The following is a 17,719-nucleotide window of genomic DNA, read 5'->3' as shown; positions in this document are numbered from 1 at the left end:
AAAAGCATTCTGAAATACTTCTAACACATTCTAGGACTGAAGTTAGAATTTGTGCTGTGTGGCTCTTAAGCATATTTACTCAGAAGTTGGCCCCCCTGAGGTTAAGGTGGCTTCATGACTAGTAGGCAGGTTTTGGATTTCAGCCTTCACTTCTTGTATCTTTTCTGCAAAAGAGGTCAGCTGAATCCCTATTTGTCACGATTCCTTAATTATCATGGAGCCTCTAATCCAGGCCACAAATTCCTCACTGCCCATTCTCTCTGAGTCTGTCTGTCTCTCTCTCTTTTCCCCCCTTCAGAATGCGTATCTAATAGCAACCAATGACTTTTCCTATTTTCTCACTTGGAATCTGTTTTGGAGCTTGGAATTGCAATCTCACTTGAATCAGTAACATCTGTGAGTAGTGGGCCAGCTTGACTTAGACAGATTTCCTGCATTTTAAGGTTTTGTTTTTTTTCTTCCCCCTCTGAGGAGATTGCTCTGGGACAATTACATTTAATGCCTCTTATTTCTTTCCCTTGCTCTGGGTTAGCTTGACTTGAAGGATTTGAAAGTGACTTTGAGGAACATTACCACCATTTTGAAAAAAAGTTCCACTTTCAAAGCACTTGAAAAGAAAAAGTTTGAGGGGGATTCCTAAAGCTGTATTGCAGCTTGCAGGTATGGCTTTGATTTTTCCTTTTCTTGGCAGGCTTGCTAGCTTTCCATTCCCTTTCAGAAACATTATTGGGTGACTAGAGGACAGGCATTTAAAAAAGGAAGAAAGAAAAACTGTTATATTAGACAAGAGCAGACAGAAAAGGCGCTGCAATTTCACGCTCAGAATTAAGTAGGCACTTTGACTTAAAATGCCCGTTAGAAAATATGCTTTTCAGTACCAATAGCATGATTGTGTATTTTTAAAATATATACTGTATCTGGTGTTTACAAAAGACAGAAGAGCATTATTTTATTAAATTCAAAATATGTTGAGATGTCTCCTCTCTCTGCCATAGGAATATCCTCTAGCAACGTACTGCCCCCCCCCCGAAATTAAATGATTGTGCCTTGGCAGACTAAAGAAGGGTGTGTTTGCTGCTATCCAAACTGCAGCTTTTCTGTTTTGAAGACTTCTTTGTCGTGGCAAGTGATCTTCTTGTTGCTGGTTCAGCAGACAACAAAGGTGTCACTCTCCCTTTCTAGATGGCTGTTAATAAATTATTCATGCAACTAGCTAGGAATCTGGATTTTCATGTGAATTGCAGTGGCATTTTTTTCTTCTTCTCCTGCAGACTCCCACCATTTAAATAGACTTTTTTTTTTTTTACACACCTGCATGCTTCAGGCAATCAGGTGTTTAAAATCACAGATGGGCTGTTCTGCTCTGTCTCTCTCCCCCTCCCCTCCAGTCAGTTGCTTATCAAAGGAGTCCTGTGGATACTTTTGTCTTTTTATCCATTCTTGTGTGGGAATTCTACCCACCCCCCTAAACTAATTAGCATGAGGGGAAAGGGGACTCTAACGGGACTCTGCTAATTAGCATTGGGGATCCTGTAACTTGGCTTATTAATTTTAAACTTAAAAGATGCAGGTGCATTTTCAGCCTTGCTCTGTAGGAGAGGGAAGCTTTAGAACTCCTGTATTGCCCCTTGCAATTGAGAATAACTGGTGTGTGTGTGTAAAGTCTGTCAGCAAATTGTCTAACTGCTACTGGAACTGAGAACTGTGTACAGTGAAAGGACTGATTATGTTCATACTACTCTGTTTTCCCATGGCAAAAAAAGAGTGAGCCCTGCAGCTAACAACAAAAGGTGGGTTACTAGCAGCCTCAGTGTCTTGAGGAAACAGATATTTTGCATAAGAGGATTTTTAAAAATCCAGATTTGTGAAAGACACGTAACTGCTGTTTGAGTTGTTGTTGTTTTAAGTTGGAAGGTGAAAAGTGAACATTAGAAAGCATAACCAGTTTCCTAGATGTGGTAATGAAGTAAAATAACTGTATGATAAAGGTGGATAAGATGTTATGTTGTTTTACAGCAGCAACAATATATAGCAATTAGAGATGTCCATATCAGCAGGGAGCTGCACTGCACCTCATAAACGAGCAAGGCTTCTCTGACCCCTTTTGTACTGTAACAGGAATCATCAGTGTGTTGTACTTCCTGTTTTGGTGCTTCATCTGTAACATTCAAAAATGGAAAGTTGCCATCTTGTTCCCCCATATGAAGATACGTGTAATGTCTTAATGGAGGAGACTCATTGACTCTGTTTTTGAACTTTACAGAAGCAGTGGTATGCTTCCTGTTTTTAGCACTTAATGGAATGTGTGCAATCACCAGCCACACTCAGTTGATTTCCTGAAGGCACAAAGGCTTAAAGAGGTGGTGGGAATACACATGCAACTATTACCCACAACCTTCCCTTGTCTGGTGGACTGCTTTTCACACCTTCACGTGTTCAGCATTAAGATCTGCAGCGGGTTTAAAAATATGTTCAGTTCAGAAGCATCCCTGCAATTGAGAACTTTGCCTTATCAGAGTTTCCAAATGTGGGGAGGTTTCTGCATGTGTTCTGCTGAACACATGTGGAAACTCCCTTTGGGTGTGTGGAGATCTGAACAGTTGGCTGTATGTGGGGATGTTGGAACAACTACAGTTTTACTTCAACTCAAACACAGCAGGGACCTACCCATTCCTGACATCAGGCTTGGGAAAAGGTAGACTTGGTTTGCCAGAAATGGCCTGGGCAGGCAAATCTCCAAGCCCTCTTGGGCCTAATTTGGCTCCTCACTGCTGACTTAGGCAATCTATGATTGTCATAGATGACAACCTGTGTGTTCTTTGCCTTTTAAATGAACTTATGTGTTTTATATTTGGTCACTTTAAAAAATTGTGATACTTGGAGTTTATGCATTTGTATGTACATAGTTGTGTTTTGGAATCAAGATGCATTCATGCCAAACTCGGAGACTTATCTTCTGAAAACTAGGGGGATGGCCTAAAGGCCTGAAGGAAACAGATACATATATACACCAAAACTGTTTTCTCAAAATGTATTCTCAAACTCTCCCTGAAAGCCGAACAATGGGGGAAATAATTGACAAGGGATAAGTGCAAGATAGTAGGAACTCCCCACACTTATTTCTTTTAAGAAAAGATTGGGATTGGGGAGGATTTCAATTTGCTCCATAATTTGGAGTGAACTCCGCTGATATACATCTGACAGGCCATTCTTGGATCATAATATAGACATGTGCAGTGCTTTTTTTCTAAAAAAAATGTTTAGGGGTATTCTCATTTTGACTCAGGAAAGTCACCCTTTTATAGTTCAAATTGGGAAAAATAAATACAGTAAATGGACAAAAGTACAAAGATTCACAAAATGTTTAGGGGTATGCATACCTCTGCGTCTCCCCAGAAAAAGAGCACTGGACATGTCTATTGGATCACACCTAGCATGGTCAGCTCCTACACAGAATTAATTTTCTCAACACTCCTAGTCCATAAAGAATAGGAGAGCAATTAAATGGTTTTCATTTTTTGGGGTCTTGGTAGCATGTAAATTAGTTCTCAGAGTGGGAGGAAATGGGAGGATTCTACAAATTAATTATACTATAAAGTAGTTACAATTTAATACTCTCTTTTACCATTAAATCTTATGGAATTGTAACAACCTGTCTGCATATTATTTATTGTGGCAGTAAAATAAATGTTGAACAAAATAATCTCTTATATTGTCTCATAAATGGTAAAAGGAGGAAGTATTTTTTAAATATTACACCAATGTGTCTTGTCATTTATTTATGATAGTCGGGGAAGAATGGCTTGAGGAGCACACTACAGTGAAAACACCTCAGAAGGAGAAGGGCCTGCTGGGCTTGTCTTCATTCCTGCTCTTGTTATCAAATGGCGTGATAATGGAAAGAGGAAGAAATAAAGTCACCACCTATACAGGCACATCCTGGGCTTCCAGAAATAGTTGACAATATTTAAGCACAATCAAATAAAAATAGTCAATTGATGGGTCAGTTTAGTTCAGCCTCTCATTTTTCTCACCCTTTGTTAGGACCAGATAAGCACAAGCTATATCCTGGGTGGAATATAGCGAGGAACTGTGTCAGAGACAAACTGTGGTTCTAGTTGACTCCCAAGCAATGGACACCAGCAGATTGGGATGGTTGCCAGCCTTGCTGAATGTGGAATAATATTTGAAAGGCATTTAGCTGTTTGTTTTTTACCGATAAGCAAGTGTTAAAACAGATGCAATAATAAAGCTGAAGGACATAATGGAATTCATGTTGTCAAATAGCTTTAAACATGTTTTGAATTGCAGACACTGGACTAGCTCTAAATTAAGTCGGTTGACCTTGGGTCGCATTGATTTCAAGTTGATCATGACTTAAGTCCCATTAATTTTAATGGGAACTGAAAGTAGTTAGTTTAGTCTGGATTATATGAGTTCTTCCATCTTCCATTGTATTTTAATAAAGCTTTCCTATGCAGATTGGCCACTTTGAAAGGGGAAGAGTTTCCTCTGCTATTTGTTTTTGGTTTTGCTTTTGCCTTCTTTGTTGGAGGGCCTTTTACAGTGGCCTAGGAATATGCATGTTGCATCTGCCTTCCAAACCTATTTCCCTCAGTATGTTCTTTCATGAAAAGAGGCAATGACATTTCCCACTAGGTAGAGTGAGGGAAAACATTGCAAGTATAATGGAAACCAACTTTCTCTGCCTTCTTGAGTGTGATTGCATCCTCATTGTAACTGAGTATTCATTTCATTATTATTATTTAAACATCCTTAATAAGATTACCTTGCTGTTCACCCCACCGCAAATGACATTGTGTGTCTGCTGCATTCTGTGAGTTTTAGGGCACAATCTCAACCCACAACCCAGCAGAGGCAGGCGGGTAGAGCTGCTGTGCCCCAGAGACTTGAAGCTTTCTTCTGTGCCTCCTCTGTCCAAAGTCTATGAGAAATAAAATCCTCATTCCCCAAGTCGATAGGGAACAACAGCACGGGCAGAAGTCTTAAAAAAGGAATGATGTTGGCAGAGTGGAAGCAGAGAAACGTTGCATGGAAATTGGACCCAACTCATAGTAAACTTTCTCGTCGCGTGTCTTCTAAGCTACTGTTCTGCATTTGCGTTACCTCTTCTTGTTCAAGTAGAGTAACTCTGATTTCTTTGAATAACAGGGGAGCGTTTGCTGTCCGCTGAACACTGTCAATTGGCACATGTGAATCACTCCATTGTAACATCCTAGCTCCTGAACTGCCTTAGAGAAAAGCATTACTGCTAAGTAACTTCGTTTTATTTCTTGAAGATAAAATGAGCCAAAGCACATTTAATCCAAGGGATAGCGAAAGTTCTATTTCTTGAGCAAAAGAGAACAGTAGTCCCAAAATACTATTGTAGCAATTCTTGCTTTGAATGACTTAAAGGAAGCAGCAGCACCGAGAAGATGGAAATTATGAATGCTTTCGTAGCATTGACTATTTTTATTGTCCTTGAGAATCTTGAACCTCTAAGAGGAGCCAAGCTGGTCCTGGTGAATAAAGAAATCCACGTTGAAAGAGGACGTGCTGCGTACATAACTGAAAATGAACTACAGTTCAATATTTCTAACGAGAGAGATTCTTGCAAGGTAGAGGTGGTTTTAAATGAGCCTGTAACACAAAGAGTTGGGAAACTTACACCTCAGGTAAGTATCATTAGTCCAGTTTCTTATTGGCTTAATTTTTAATTAGATATGAAATGCAAGTCAGTTTGAATGGAACAGCCATGTTAGCTTAGCCGTTCTCATGTTTATGGCTCCATTGTCTCAGTTCGAATCAAGTCATGTCACAAATCTCAGTTTGAATCAAGTCACGTCCTTGCCCAACATTTACACACCATAAAATTGCCTCCTGAATATGAGCAAATTGTGAATGCCAATGTGTGGGCATGGAAAAACAGCTCGCACATGAGTGGTCTCACCCTGTTCTCCTTGGGTTGGCTCAGAAACGAGCAGAACCCCCCCCCCCACATCATAAATAACCCATCTCCAGTTCACAAGCCAATTCAACATTTGCAAATAACCTTCACGTTCACCCAATCTCCTTCTCTCACAACCCGCCTATTCCTTTCAACACAACTTTCCCATCTTGGACAGCAGAAGTGGTGCTCCAGGAACAGCAGAAGGTAACTCTATACCCTCCCTTCCCCTCTTCTGCTCAGCATCTTTTTTATGACCTTGGGGGGGGGGAACCCCAGTTGCACTTGGGAAACCTATTATTCAAGAGTAATAGGGTTTTGTAGGGTTTGAGGAATTGAGAAGCTGGAGCCCAGGGGCACTAAGAGTAAGGGGTTTAAGGGCTGCTGGAGGGTAAATGAATAACTCTCTGCCTTGGCTTTTCATTTGTGGTCCTGTACAGCTTGCCTCACTTTTGAATAGGGCTTTTACAAGCTTCATTCACTAGGCCTGAGCACTGAATTTTTGTGGAACAAGTCTATTTTGCTCATTATTTGTTTCTGTTTCTCCTGTTAGGTATTTGATTGCCATTTCTTACCCAATGAAGTGAAATACATCCACAATGGTTGTCCACTGCTAAATGAAGACCGTGTGATGTTGAGAGTATACAGGTTTTGCCTCATTTTCCTTGAATGCAGTTCTGCATATATAATTATTTTAGGAGGATACATATATTTGTTAGCATTCCAGGCTCTTAAACAAAGGGGTGCATATTGGCTTGCTATAGATAGCCCCCCCCAGGGCAAAAAGCAGCTTCAGGGGGCCATTCTAGTGGAATAATTGCATTAAAGCAAAGGGTTAAGGGCAGTCTCTTGTACTAGTTTTCTGCTTTAGATTGTAACCTCCAAAGCTTCATTCTGACAAACAAACAAAAACAAAAAACACACCACTATTACAAAGGAATGAACCTTTGACTATTTTTGTTGTTGTAAATTTTTGTCTGCAGTTCTATGTCATTTATCCATCCATAGCATTTTCTTCTGTCATTTCAGGAGTGGCTGCTGAGCCTATAAATAATTCTGTCAAAGGGGGTGGGGAGTTATTCCCCATAACAGTAATGGAGCTTTGCTTTTCTGGATTGGAATTTTGACCCAAACCAAATAAGGCAACCTCCAAAGCCAGGCATCCCCAAACTTGGCCCTCCAGCTGTTTTGGGACTACAACTCCCATCATCCCTGACCACTGGTCTTGTTAGCTAGGGATGATGGGAATTGTAGTCCCAAAACAGCTGGAGGGCTGAGTTTGGGGGTGCCTGTCCAAAGCACTTCAAGATCAAATCAGACTTGTTTCCAATATGCTGAACTGGGATCCGGACTGCAGCTTGTGTCCAATGCACACCCCTACTATCAATGGCTACTAGCTATGTTGGATATGTGCTGTCTCTAGTACCAGAGGCTGTTATGCCTCTGGTCTGATCCAGCAGAGCTCTTTCTGTATCATTATGTTTGTAATTTATTAACTGGTATTCTGTTGGAAAAAATCAAAGTATATATTCTCTGTGCAGAATAATAAAAACAGTCAAAAAGCTGATTCCTAGAATCAAGCAACCCTTAAAACTTTGTATATGGGACCCCTAAAATGTTAGGAGGGAAAGTTTTGTACTTACAGTCTTCTAAATTTCCATGCAAAGATTGTCACTGCTCACCAGGAAGTATTTGCCGCCTCTCTTTTACAGGTTTACAGAACTGGAGACCGCTGTAGAGATGTTTACTCTTCATATAGTGATAAGAAGCCCAAAACCAAGTCTTGTTCAGTTTGGACAAGCGTCTCTAGAAGTTCCAGAATTCTTTGGGATTTCTCAGCCAATTGACAGAAACATTTTGACTTTCAAGTACAACGGTTTAGGTAAAGCCTGCACAGTGAGGATCTTGTCGTCTGAATTACTGTTTCCTGCTGTTGGGCAAGTAGTTGTTGAGGACTCTAAAACACAAAAAAGTGAAGATGTGTCAACATACACCAAACAAAAAAAAGGTGATTTTTAATCTTATTTAACTCTCTCTCCCCTCCCCAGCTGTAAGCTCTTTCCCCAGAATTGCCTCCCTCTTTCTCACACTCAAAAATGTATTTCATCTTGAAACAGCTTAGCGTTGGCTTAGATGGAAGGCTTATTTCAAGCATCTGAGGGGACAGGGTGGCAGGATGGGACTCTACAGGCACCCTGTTGGGATATGTGAGCTTGTAGACACTGAACTGGCATTACATGGCCTGCGCTATGTACAGCAGATCTGGGGGGGGGGGGATCCCTGATCCCTCACCATTGTCAAGCATGCACGATTCAATCCTTTAGACCAACTGTCTAGTTAAAAGGGGACAGTAAGATGCTGGGAGACAACATTAATTGGGTTCTCTTTCAGTTGGAAGGAGAATGAAGAAGAATACATTCCCACTGTCCTGGTGGGAATATCTACCCATGAATTATGAAAGTTTTGATCCAGATTAAAGCAAGGATGTATTAAATAGATAGTGTTTTATTTTATCTAGAGATCTTCTGTTAACCCAGTCATTTAGATAAAAGAGGTTCTGCTGAATATGCAAATACTGTAGGTCATCACTACTGAGCTAGAAGTTAAGTCTTGTGGCACTTCAGGGCATCAGAATTGCCACTGGATTGGCCATGGTTCTCTGGCATGCAGATCTGTGTCTTTAGTGTGCACAACCCCCTGTTTCAAAGATTGTGTAGCTTAAATTAGAAGATTGTGTAGTTTAAATTACAAGGTCATCCAAAGTCTTCATTCAATATTCAGAATATGCAAATCCCTTAAAGGTTGCTTGTGTTGTTACATAAAAGAAAGATCATTTAGAAGGTTAGAAATAGTTTGTTCTAAAGTTCTGTTTCCCCCTCAGCTGGACAATCCAAACCGCCTTGTCCCAGCAATGGTGCCTGCCATTCAGGGTTAAAAGAAATACACCTTCTAAAGATGAGCTGTGAAGACTTTCTGGAGATGAGACTTAGGTACCAACACCTCAGTCCCCCATCACCTGATAAGGATTATATATCCATACAAGTAGAAATCAGAGACAAAAAGAGCAGATTTCAGCTACAGGTAAGGACAATGCAGCAAATCATATTTTCCACAAAACTTTCTGTTGTTTTTCCATACTCCCAACCTCCCTCCAAACAACTCTAGGATAGAATTACTTGCATGTTAATTTCCCTGGCTATGTATCAGATTCAGTACATGCTGATTGTGTGGCAAGATGGACACTTTATTGAACCCAGGAGGAGGAGGAACTAAATATAGCATCTCTCTCTCAGCGCAGCTGATGAAGTGACCCTGCTTCCCATTCTGCCCCCTACCTCACCCACTGCTGCACCTTAATGGGATGTAATATTACTATTACAATAGTATTTGGAAATTCAGTATAGTTCACGGATTCATTGCATTAGTCATGTATCCGTCACAAAATTTGTACTGAGAAGTGCAAATTTCAAAGGATGTCTGTTTTTTTCAGTTTGCATATTGGGAATTGGGTATTTTTGCCTTTTAATGCCAAGCTGAATTCAATTTCTCCCTAGTCCTACTTGGAGCATATTATTCCAGACAAATGACTACCAGATACCACAAAATATATGCCTTAGTACTTGCTCCAAATGTTCTAAAACAGACCCTATTGATCATTTCCTCCTCCTCTGAAAACCAGCCTTTTGAATCTGATAACTAATAGTTGTTTTCAGTAGTTATCTTTTTTTTTTTGTAATAATACCCAGTTGAACCCAAATAAAGTTCCTTGAACTACATTTAAAAGCAATATATTAATGCCCCTCTTCTGCACTGACTGTGAAGAGACATTTGGTTTCCTTGTTTGTAGGCAGAAAATGTGTGGATTCCTGTAAGGATAAAAGGGGCCATTCCAAACAGACAACCTCAAGCTGCATTCATGTCCATGTTCATCTTGGAGATAGATGAGTTCATTCTTACTCCTCTCACGACAGTGACTTTGGATGCCGAAGATGAAGAAACCCCGAGGGAAAGATTGCTATTCAACATTACTAAACCTCCTCCTCAGGGATATGTTACCCACCTGGATGACCACTCCAAGGCCATTACGTCTTTCACTTGGCAGGATTTGTATGATACAAAAGTTGCTTTCCAGCCATCTAATATCTCTCATTCTGAGAGACAGAACTATGAGGTGAGAGATGGGATGTAGCTGCTCCCCTCCCCTGGTGCTCACCAGCTAGTCTATGCCTACAGCTCAGCAGTCACAAAGGGACTGAATTAATCTTTTCTCTCTCGCTCGCTAGGTTGAGTTTCAAGCAATTGATAGCCTCTTCATGAACAGCTTCCCTATCATGGTCCATTTTTCAATTCGAAGTGCAGTAACAAATGCTCCTAGAGTTGCATGGAACACAGGTAAGGAAAATCCCCTTTAAGATTTTCTTCACAGATGTGGTTTTGCAGCAGATTCACCTTCCATGTGCTGTGATAACGCAGACATAGGATGGTACAAATAAATTTGATTTCAAAGAAAAAATCATTCTACAGTGGTAACTGGGCATATTTATCATCCATATGAAAGATGTGCTTTATATTTACGGTATAGTGGCCCCATCTGAACTATACATCTGAACTATACCACAACTTTAGTTCATTTGGGTTGCTGAGAGTTGTTTGGCCGTCCCCTATTCCCTTCAAACAGCTACAGTTCCGACAGTGAACAATCAATTCCCCTACCCAGGGAACTCTGGGAATCTTAGCTCTCAGGAGGGGGAAAAATGTGAGTTCCCAGGAATATTTGGGTGAAGTAATGACGCGGGTGGCGCTGTGGGTAAAACCTCAGCGCCTAGGACTTGCCGATCGCATGGTCGGCGGTTCGAATCCCCGCGGCGGGGTGCGCTCCCGCTGCTCGGTCCCAGCGCCTGCCAACCTAGCAGTTCAAAAGCACCCCCAGGTGCAAGTAGATAAATAGGGACCACTTACTAGCGGGAAGGTAAACGGCGTTTCCGTGTGCTGCGCTGGCTTGCCAGATGCAGCTTGTCACGCTGGCCACGTGACCCGGAAGTGTCTTCGGACAGCGCTGGCTCCCGGCCTCTAGAGTGAGATGAACGCACAACCCTAGAGTCTGTTAAGACTGGCCCGTACGGGCAGGGGTACCTTTACCTTTTTAATGACTGTTTAAAGTGGTATGATACTGCTTGAATTGTGATGGGGCCAGTGACAGGATTACAGTAACAACCCTATTATCCAAATATGACAAACCCATGTTACTATCAGTACTTCCAGATGGGTCTTTAGTGTGGAATTGGTGTTAATCATGCATGCAAGTTTTTCCAGTGCGTACACAAAATGCCAGCCCATATTTCCCTCCCAATTTAAGCTGGATTTACCTTTTCCAGGGAATATCTGACATCTAAAAAAAGATAACCCACAAACCTATTGGCAGTGACCCATTTGCAATATCTCAACAACCTGCTTGCAAATTAAACATCCCTGAATAGAATTCTGCCTCTTGCTTTTGTCTCACCATGTTCTTTTAACCGTACTCCTAAGTATCAAACCAGTTAACTTTTCTGAATTTCCCCCACAATTGCATTACTTTTCCACCTAGTGCAATTGCTTACGCTGAAAGCAAAGCTCACGGTGCCTTTAATGCTGAATTGCTCTATGAGCTCATTCAGAGCCACATGACTTCATTGTGTTTGAAATACCTGCTTATATAGGGCTTGACTTGTTGGAAGGACAGTCTCGTCCAATTACCTGGGAGTCTCTTCAGATTGTAGATAATGATAACCTTAATGCTGTTCAGCTTCTTGTGGTGGAAGGCTTATATCATGGCTGGCTCACAATCAGAGGTATGTAGCTTCTTGGTCTCAAATTTGTGGAATTTAAAATTGAAAGTTCCCATGTGTGTCTCCACCCCCCCCCCCCCCAGTAATGAGAGTACAAAATAAAAATTAGAACTTTTCAACCAGACCTTTGCTTGAAGCAAAATAGATGGTTTTATTGTGGTGGAAAGTGCATCCTTTTTTTGGATGTGGAGGAAAACATTATGAAGTTACTGCTAGAAACCAAGTTGAGCTTTAACTTGCCTAAGTGGCAAGACAGATGGCAATATTTTCATCTGTAATAATGTTCAGTTATTGATCTATTTCCTTCATTTGTAAAGGCACTCCACGGTGTCAGTATTTTGCAGAAGGCATTTAAGCACATACCAGGAAATTTAGGTTTGTGCAATTAAAGTGCTTTGTTATTCTAGCACAAAAAACCCACTTTAAAAAGGGAACAGACTTTTTGAGTTTAGGAAAGTGACAGGGAAATGCATTGAAAAGTGTGGAGTGAGTTAACGATTCATGCAAAGATGTATAGACATCCTGCAAACAAACCAGAACAAATGCTCAATAAAGACAAGATACAAACTAACCTCTGTGTAACCTTTGTGCAAGTAAGTCAGGGCTCCTACATGTAAGTAAATGTGACCTGGATTCAGTGGGTTGTCAAATCAAATTCTCCCACTACTTTTTCAACATGGGTATTAATATTATGTCAGCTAATATATCCATGCTACAAGCGTGTTATCCTAGGGTTATCAGATGTCCCCACCCCCAGATTTGCAAATCTGTCCCTGGACAAACTCCATCCCTGGAATGTCCCCAGATTTGCAAATCTGTCCTTGGGAAACGTGGCAGCTTCAGCAGCCTGGTGCCAGCTTGGTAGCGCAGTTGGCTCTGGCTGGCTTCAAGAGCTGCTCGCTGCCTGCTGCCATGGCACCCGCCATTTTTTCTTGCTGGAACTTCCGGCGAGGAAAAATGGCGGGTGTCACGGAGGCGAGCAGCTCCTGAAGCTAGCCAGAGCCAACTGCGCTACCAGGTTGACTCTGGGCTGCTGACTGCTGCTGCTGCCGTCACTGCTGAAGGGGAACCAGGGACGTCTGGCAGTACAGATATCCTGCCCCCTTCCCCCTTTGTTTTGTCTGATCAGGGGAGGCTTGGGAGTTGCAGGTGGGCGGCTGTTGCCCAGTTTTTAAAAAACTCTGTGCATTTATGTTTCACAGGTGCGAAAGAAGGGTGTTGCACCTTTATACAACATGCATGTGTGCTTGGGCCCAGGGTCTTTTGCCCCACCAACCCCACTACTGACTCCCTGTTGCTACTCAGCTTCAAAAAATAAAAAATAAATGTGTCCCCGGATTCACTGAAAAAAATCTGGTAACCATATGCTATCCAATCCATCCAATTTTGCTGCATAAAGACAGCATAGTACCAGGCTCCCATTCATTGGAGAATATGTGCATAGGCATCAAATTATATGTATCCAATCTATTAAATTGACTCGTCTTTAGGGAAAGAAACTATATCTAAACATAGGTAACTACAGCCATGCTGCTCCACTGTATTAAATAGATGTGTGTTAACCAGTAGCGAGAAGAACTGCTGTTTTTCTTCTTTCGTCTTGTGTAGGGAACAAAGGCTTCAGGTTTGCAGTGAAAGATCTCAGGGATGGAGTTGTCCGTTACCATCATGATGACAGTGATGCAACCAAGGATGACATAGTCTTCAGAATTTTTGATGAAAAGCACAGTGCTAGACACAGATTTCCTATTAACATTCTTCCAAAAGACGACACCCCTCCATTCCTAGTGAACAATCTTGTCATTGAGCTGGAAGAAGGCAGCACAGTTCTTATTGAAAACCATATGCTTATGGCTACTGATTTTGATTCGAGTGATGATTATATCCTCTACAAAATATCCAAGCCACCCAGTGCTGGAGAACTTATTAAGCAACACTTCCCAGATGGACCAGGTAGTGCTGGGGTTGGGAACCTCAGACCTGGGATCAAATGTTTCTCTTTTCAGCTCTTGAGTCCCTGACCAGGCCATATCCTGGGGAGACTCAGCCAGATGGGTGGGGTATAAATAATAAATTATTATTATTATTATTATTATTATTATTATTATTATTATATCCTCTCCCAAGACCACATCCCTCACTAGTCTTTCTCTATGCTCTCCTTGATTGCTTTTGTCTGGCTGAATATGCACTTGGACTGTAATGACCTTTTGCTTATATGGATGGAGGATGAGAATATGTGGGTGGGAATCTGTAGAAATCTGTCTTCTGATTGGCTGGAATGCACCCTAATATACATAGTAAGAATCTCATCCATTGCTCTGCCTACTTTTGCCACTGGCATTCAGTCCCCTTGATAGTTGCTGGTAAGGGAATGTGGCCCTCATTCTGAAAAAAGGTAGAGTAACTATGTCTATTAAAATGAAGATGCCATTATTAACCAGAACAATAGCAATATGTTAACAGCATATGTTAAGCCAGATAGCTGGTTGTTGAACCAGTCATGCAATATTTCTAGGGTGAGATTAGAAGGTATGGAAGGAGGAGACCCAGCTGAGGGCAAATCACATTGTTTATATTCAAAAGATGAGTTTAAAAGGACAGAACATGCCTCAAACATAGAAGTTCTGCTGATAATCAGTGCAGATGGCATTAGGGATACAAGAGCCAATGGTCTGGTTCCAATATAACACCTTAATGTGAAGGAGAAAAATGAATTTTCTGAAACTGGTTTTTGTGCTTTGTTGGATTCTCAAGGTATCCCTGTGTTTAGCTTCTACCAAAGAGATCTTTTCCACGGGCTTATTTGCTACCGTCATTTTGGAGGGGAAATTTTTCAAGACTCGTTTGAGTTTAACTTAGCTGACAGCCAGGAACCACCGAATCTCTCAGATCCTCAGGTAATTTGTTTCACAATTTCTCTTGAAAAACCAAGTTGCAGCAGAGGAGAATCCTAGAGTAAAGATCTAAATAACTTGATTTGAGCTCCATGGAAACATCTCCATGGATGTTTCTTCTAATTCTCATCTTGTTCCTTAACTTGGATGAGAAGTCAGCTCCCCACCCTGGGTCCAATTAAAAATATGGATGATCCTCTCATATTATAGTGCATACATGACTATGCATAAAGTATCAATATGCATACTATTTATTTTATTTTTAAAAGAAATTTATATACTGTCCTTTGTCAAGCAATATAATGTAAATACATATACAAAAATTAAGAAGCAGCGCTGTATAAGGTCAGAACCCAAAAAATCTCCATCCTTAGCACTGGACAAAAGTTTAGGGTTCTATGACAAATGTGTGTATCCTTTCACTACAAGAAGAGGTCCAGCCTGAAACATGCATGAACTTGTGATCTTTACATCTGTAGCAGGAATAATGAGTGCCTACCTTTTTAGATATTTGACATTTCTTCCATTCAGCTATTTCCCTGCAGGAAAACAGAACGAATTGTATCTTTCTCTCCTTGCCCTCTCCAGAAGCTCCAAAGCTCTGCAGGCAATGTGGTCAACAGCAAACGCTCTGGTTCTGTTGCCTCTGCTTAATTCAGATACCATCTATGTCAGGGGTCAGCAACCTTTTTCAGCCGTGGGCCGGTCCACAGTCCCACAGACCATGTGGGCAGCCAGACTATATTTTTTTTGGGGGGGGGGGGGAAATGAACAAATTCCTATGCCCCACAAATAACCCAGAGATGCATTTTAAATAAAAGCACACATTCTACTCATGTAAAAACACCAGGTAGGACCCACAAATAACCCAGAGATGCATTTTAAATAAAAGAACACATTCTACTCATCTAAAAACACGCTGATTCCCGGACTGTCTGTGGGCCGGATTGAGAAGGCGATTGGGCCGCATCTGGCCCCCGGGCCTTAGGTTGCCTACCCCTGATCTATGTCATGCACAGTCTTCCTGGTACTCCTCAGCCTGTATATCTGACAGTACCCTAGAAGAAGGTTTGAACAAAGATGTAGCCTCTTTACAGGGCCTTGTGTGTGTGTGTGTTAGGGTGCAAACACTGTGAAGCTTATGACACACAAAGTGAAGCTTGCAGAGAAGATGATTTCTAGGAGAACCATCTTTGCTCAAAGAAATGTTATAATTCATACCCTTTCTTCTCTTTTTATATTACTAACTGCAGTAGCACTGTTGGCTTCCTGAATTATTAATCAAAACAATTTGGAACTGACACTAAAGACTAAAGGTTATTTGGTTATTCTTCACGTTGGATAGACCACAAAAACAAACTATATGAGTACCTGATGTTACACTTAGGCAATCTTTGTGATTTATATGGTGGTGCAAGATGTTCTCAAGCAGTAAATGCTGTTTTTAAGGCATACATCCATGTTCTCCCAAGCCCTTTAATTACAATCTAAGCGCTTCAGGTTTTTGTACTAAGCTCTCCTTGCTGGGTTTCATGCTGCTTTTGTTTTAATTATGTTTTGTGCTTTTTTTTCTAACTGAGCTTTCTGCTTTGAGACATTTGTTTGTTTTACGGGTTTTGATTGCAAATTATATTTTCCATTACATTGTCTACGCAAACATCCCAGAGAACTTTATTGAATGGGTGGTATACAAACGAAACAGATCAATAAACAGGGTTTTGCGATTGTCTTATAGATTGTGATGATGCTCATCATGCCAGTGAAAGACCATTTGCCAGAAGAAGTCCCTGGGACAATAAGGCACCTTGTGGTCAAAGAAACAGAGATAGTACACATCACAAAGGACCACCTCCATTTTACAGATGCTGAATCGCCAGACAGCCAACTTATGTATACAGTTACAAAGCCATGTTTCTCTCCCGTTTCCCCTGGGTATGTAAGTCTCTATGCATCAACGAAGGAAGAAACTCTCAAAGGATGTATCTAAGCGAAAAGGCATTTGTGTGTACATTAACACTATACAGGTGTTCCTATCCTCAGGTGAATGTTAATTGTAAAACAAGTAGTCTCAGTCTCCATCAGGACGGATACCTACGCTGGGTAAATTTCACCTCTCCTTTCGCTTAACTAACCCATTTTGTAGCAAAAGCTCACCTACTCCCAGGGAGTGGAAATAATTCTTCTGTGGTACAGCTCCTGCCTGCAGCCACTGTTGAGGGAACTCTTGAGTACTCTGCTCTCTAAAGGAAGAATGACAAATATAGTCAATTTCGCTTCCTTTCTTCTCTCTCCCACTCCCGCCCCCCAGGCCTCACCCCTAAATAATAGCAGAACTGATTTCAGAAGTGAATTGGGGGTGGGGGCAATATCAACTTTCCCCATCAAAAGCAGTGTCTCTCTGCGTGACATGGTACATACTAAATGTTTTTTCTTTAGGAGAGATTTATGAACTTCCCACTTCTTAATCTCTGGAGGCTAGTTCAAGGCAAGTGACACTGGCAAAATGTGTTGTCAATGTCACTTCAGTTTGGCCTGAAGCTGTAGCAAGACTCGCTATCCTTTGTACTTAGTGCAGGGATAGCTTTTTAGGTAAGGTAATAGGAGAGGGTCCTCAGGAAAGGGAAACTGTATTCCACCAGGCTACACCTCCAAACCAACTGGGACAGGGGGACTACATCACACACCTGCAAAGGCTGGCTGAACTAAAATGATGATAGAAGCTTCAAAAATCACTACATACATATTCTTCTTAAAAAAAAAGAAAAAAAAGAGGAGACCTGGAAGATGCAATGGTTTAGGAGGAACAAAATTTGGATTCTGAGGAATAAATGGGTGTCATAGGGGTTCCCATACGAGAGAAAAAGTCTAGTGTGCAAATGTCCAAGAAGTCTTGCAACATGAACTTCCATGAGATGTGAAGCCCACTTTATTAGTTACATGGTAGAATTTTAACACTTTCGGCCCATATATTATATCTCTAGCAATTCATTTCAATTTGCTCTGAAAAACTGCTTTTCCACTATTGTATTTAATATACTCGCCCC

At 41.2% G+C, this 17,719-nt stretch overlaps 1 protein-coding gene across 3 annotated transcripts in view; it reads left to right on the top strand.

Annotated features, from left to right (window-relative positions):
* The first annotated feature begins 363 nt into the window (after positions 1-363).
* LOC308480348 (FRAS1-related extracellular matrix protein 1-like) overlaps positions 364-17,719 on the top strand; it is a 107,976-nt gene continuing 90,620 nt past the window's right edge. For 2 of the 3 annotated variants that reach the window (XM_081011709.1, XM_081011711.1), the window contains exons 1-11: positions 369-660; positions 5,173-5,678; positions 6,504-6,598; positions 7,663-7,958; positions 8,832-9,031; positions 9,798-10,121; positions 10,234-10,342; positions 11,650-11,781; positions 13,387-13,731; positions 14,536-14,678; positions 16,411-16,607. In XM_081011709.1, the coding sequence (XP_080867835.1) occupies positions 5,439-5,678; positions 6,504-6,598; positions 7,663-7,958; positions 8,832-9,031; positions 9,798-10,121; positions 10,234-10,342; positions 11,650-11,781; positions 13,387-13,731; positions 14,536-14,678; positions 16,411-16,607 (2,081 nt within the window). In that variant the 5' untranslated portion in view covers positions 369-660; positions 5,173-5,438. Of the gene's footprint in view, positions 661-5,172; positions 5,679-6,503; positions 6,599-7,662; positions 7,959-8,831; positions 9,032-9,797; positions 10,122-10,233; positions 10,343-11,649; positions 11,782-13,386; positions 13,732-14,535; positions 14,679-16,410; positions 16,608-17,719 lie in introns of all 3 variants that reach the window. The other variant, XM_081011710.1, reaches the window with a different exon arrangement.

The sequence above is a fragment of the Podarcis pityusensis genome (assembly GCF_964106645.2).
Source record: "Podarcis pityusensis genome assembly, chromosome: 6".
Lineage (NCBI taxonomy): Eukaryota > Metazoa > Chordata > Lepidosauria > Squamata > Lacertidae > Podarcis > Podarcis pityusensis.
The sequence above is the reverse complement of the archived record's forward strand: the minus strand, read 5'-3'. Positions and strand labels throughout refer to the sequence as shown.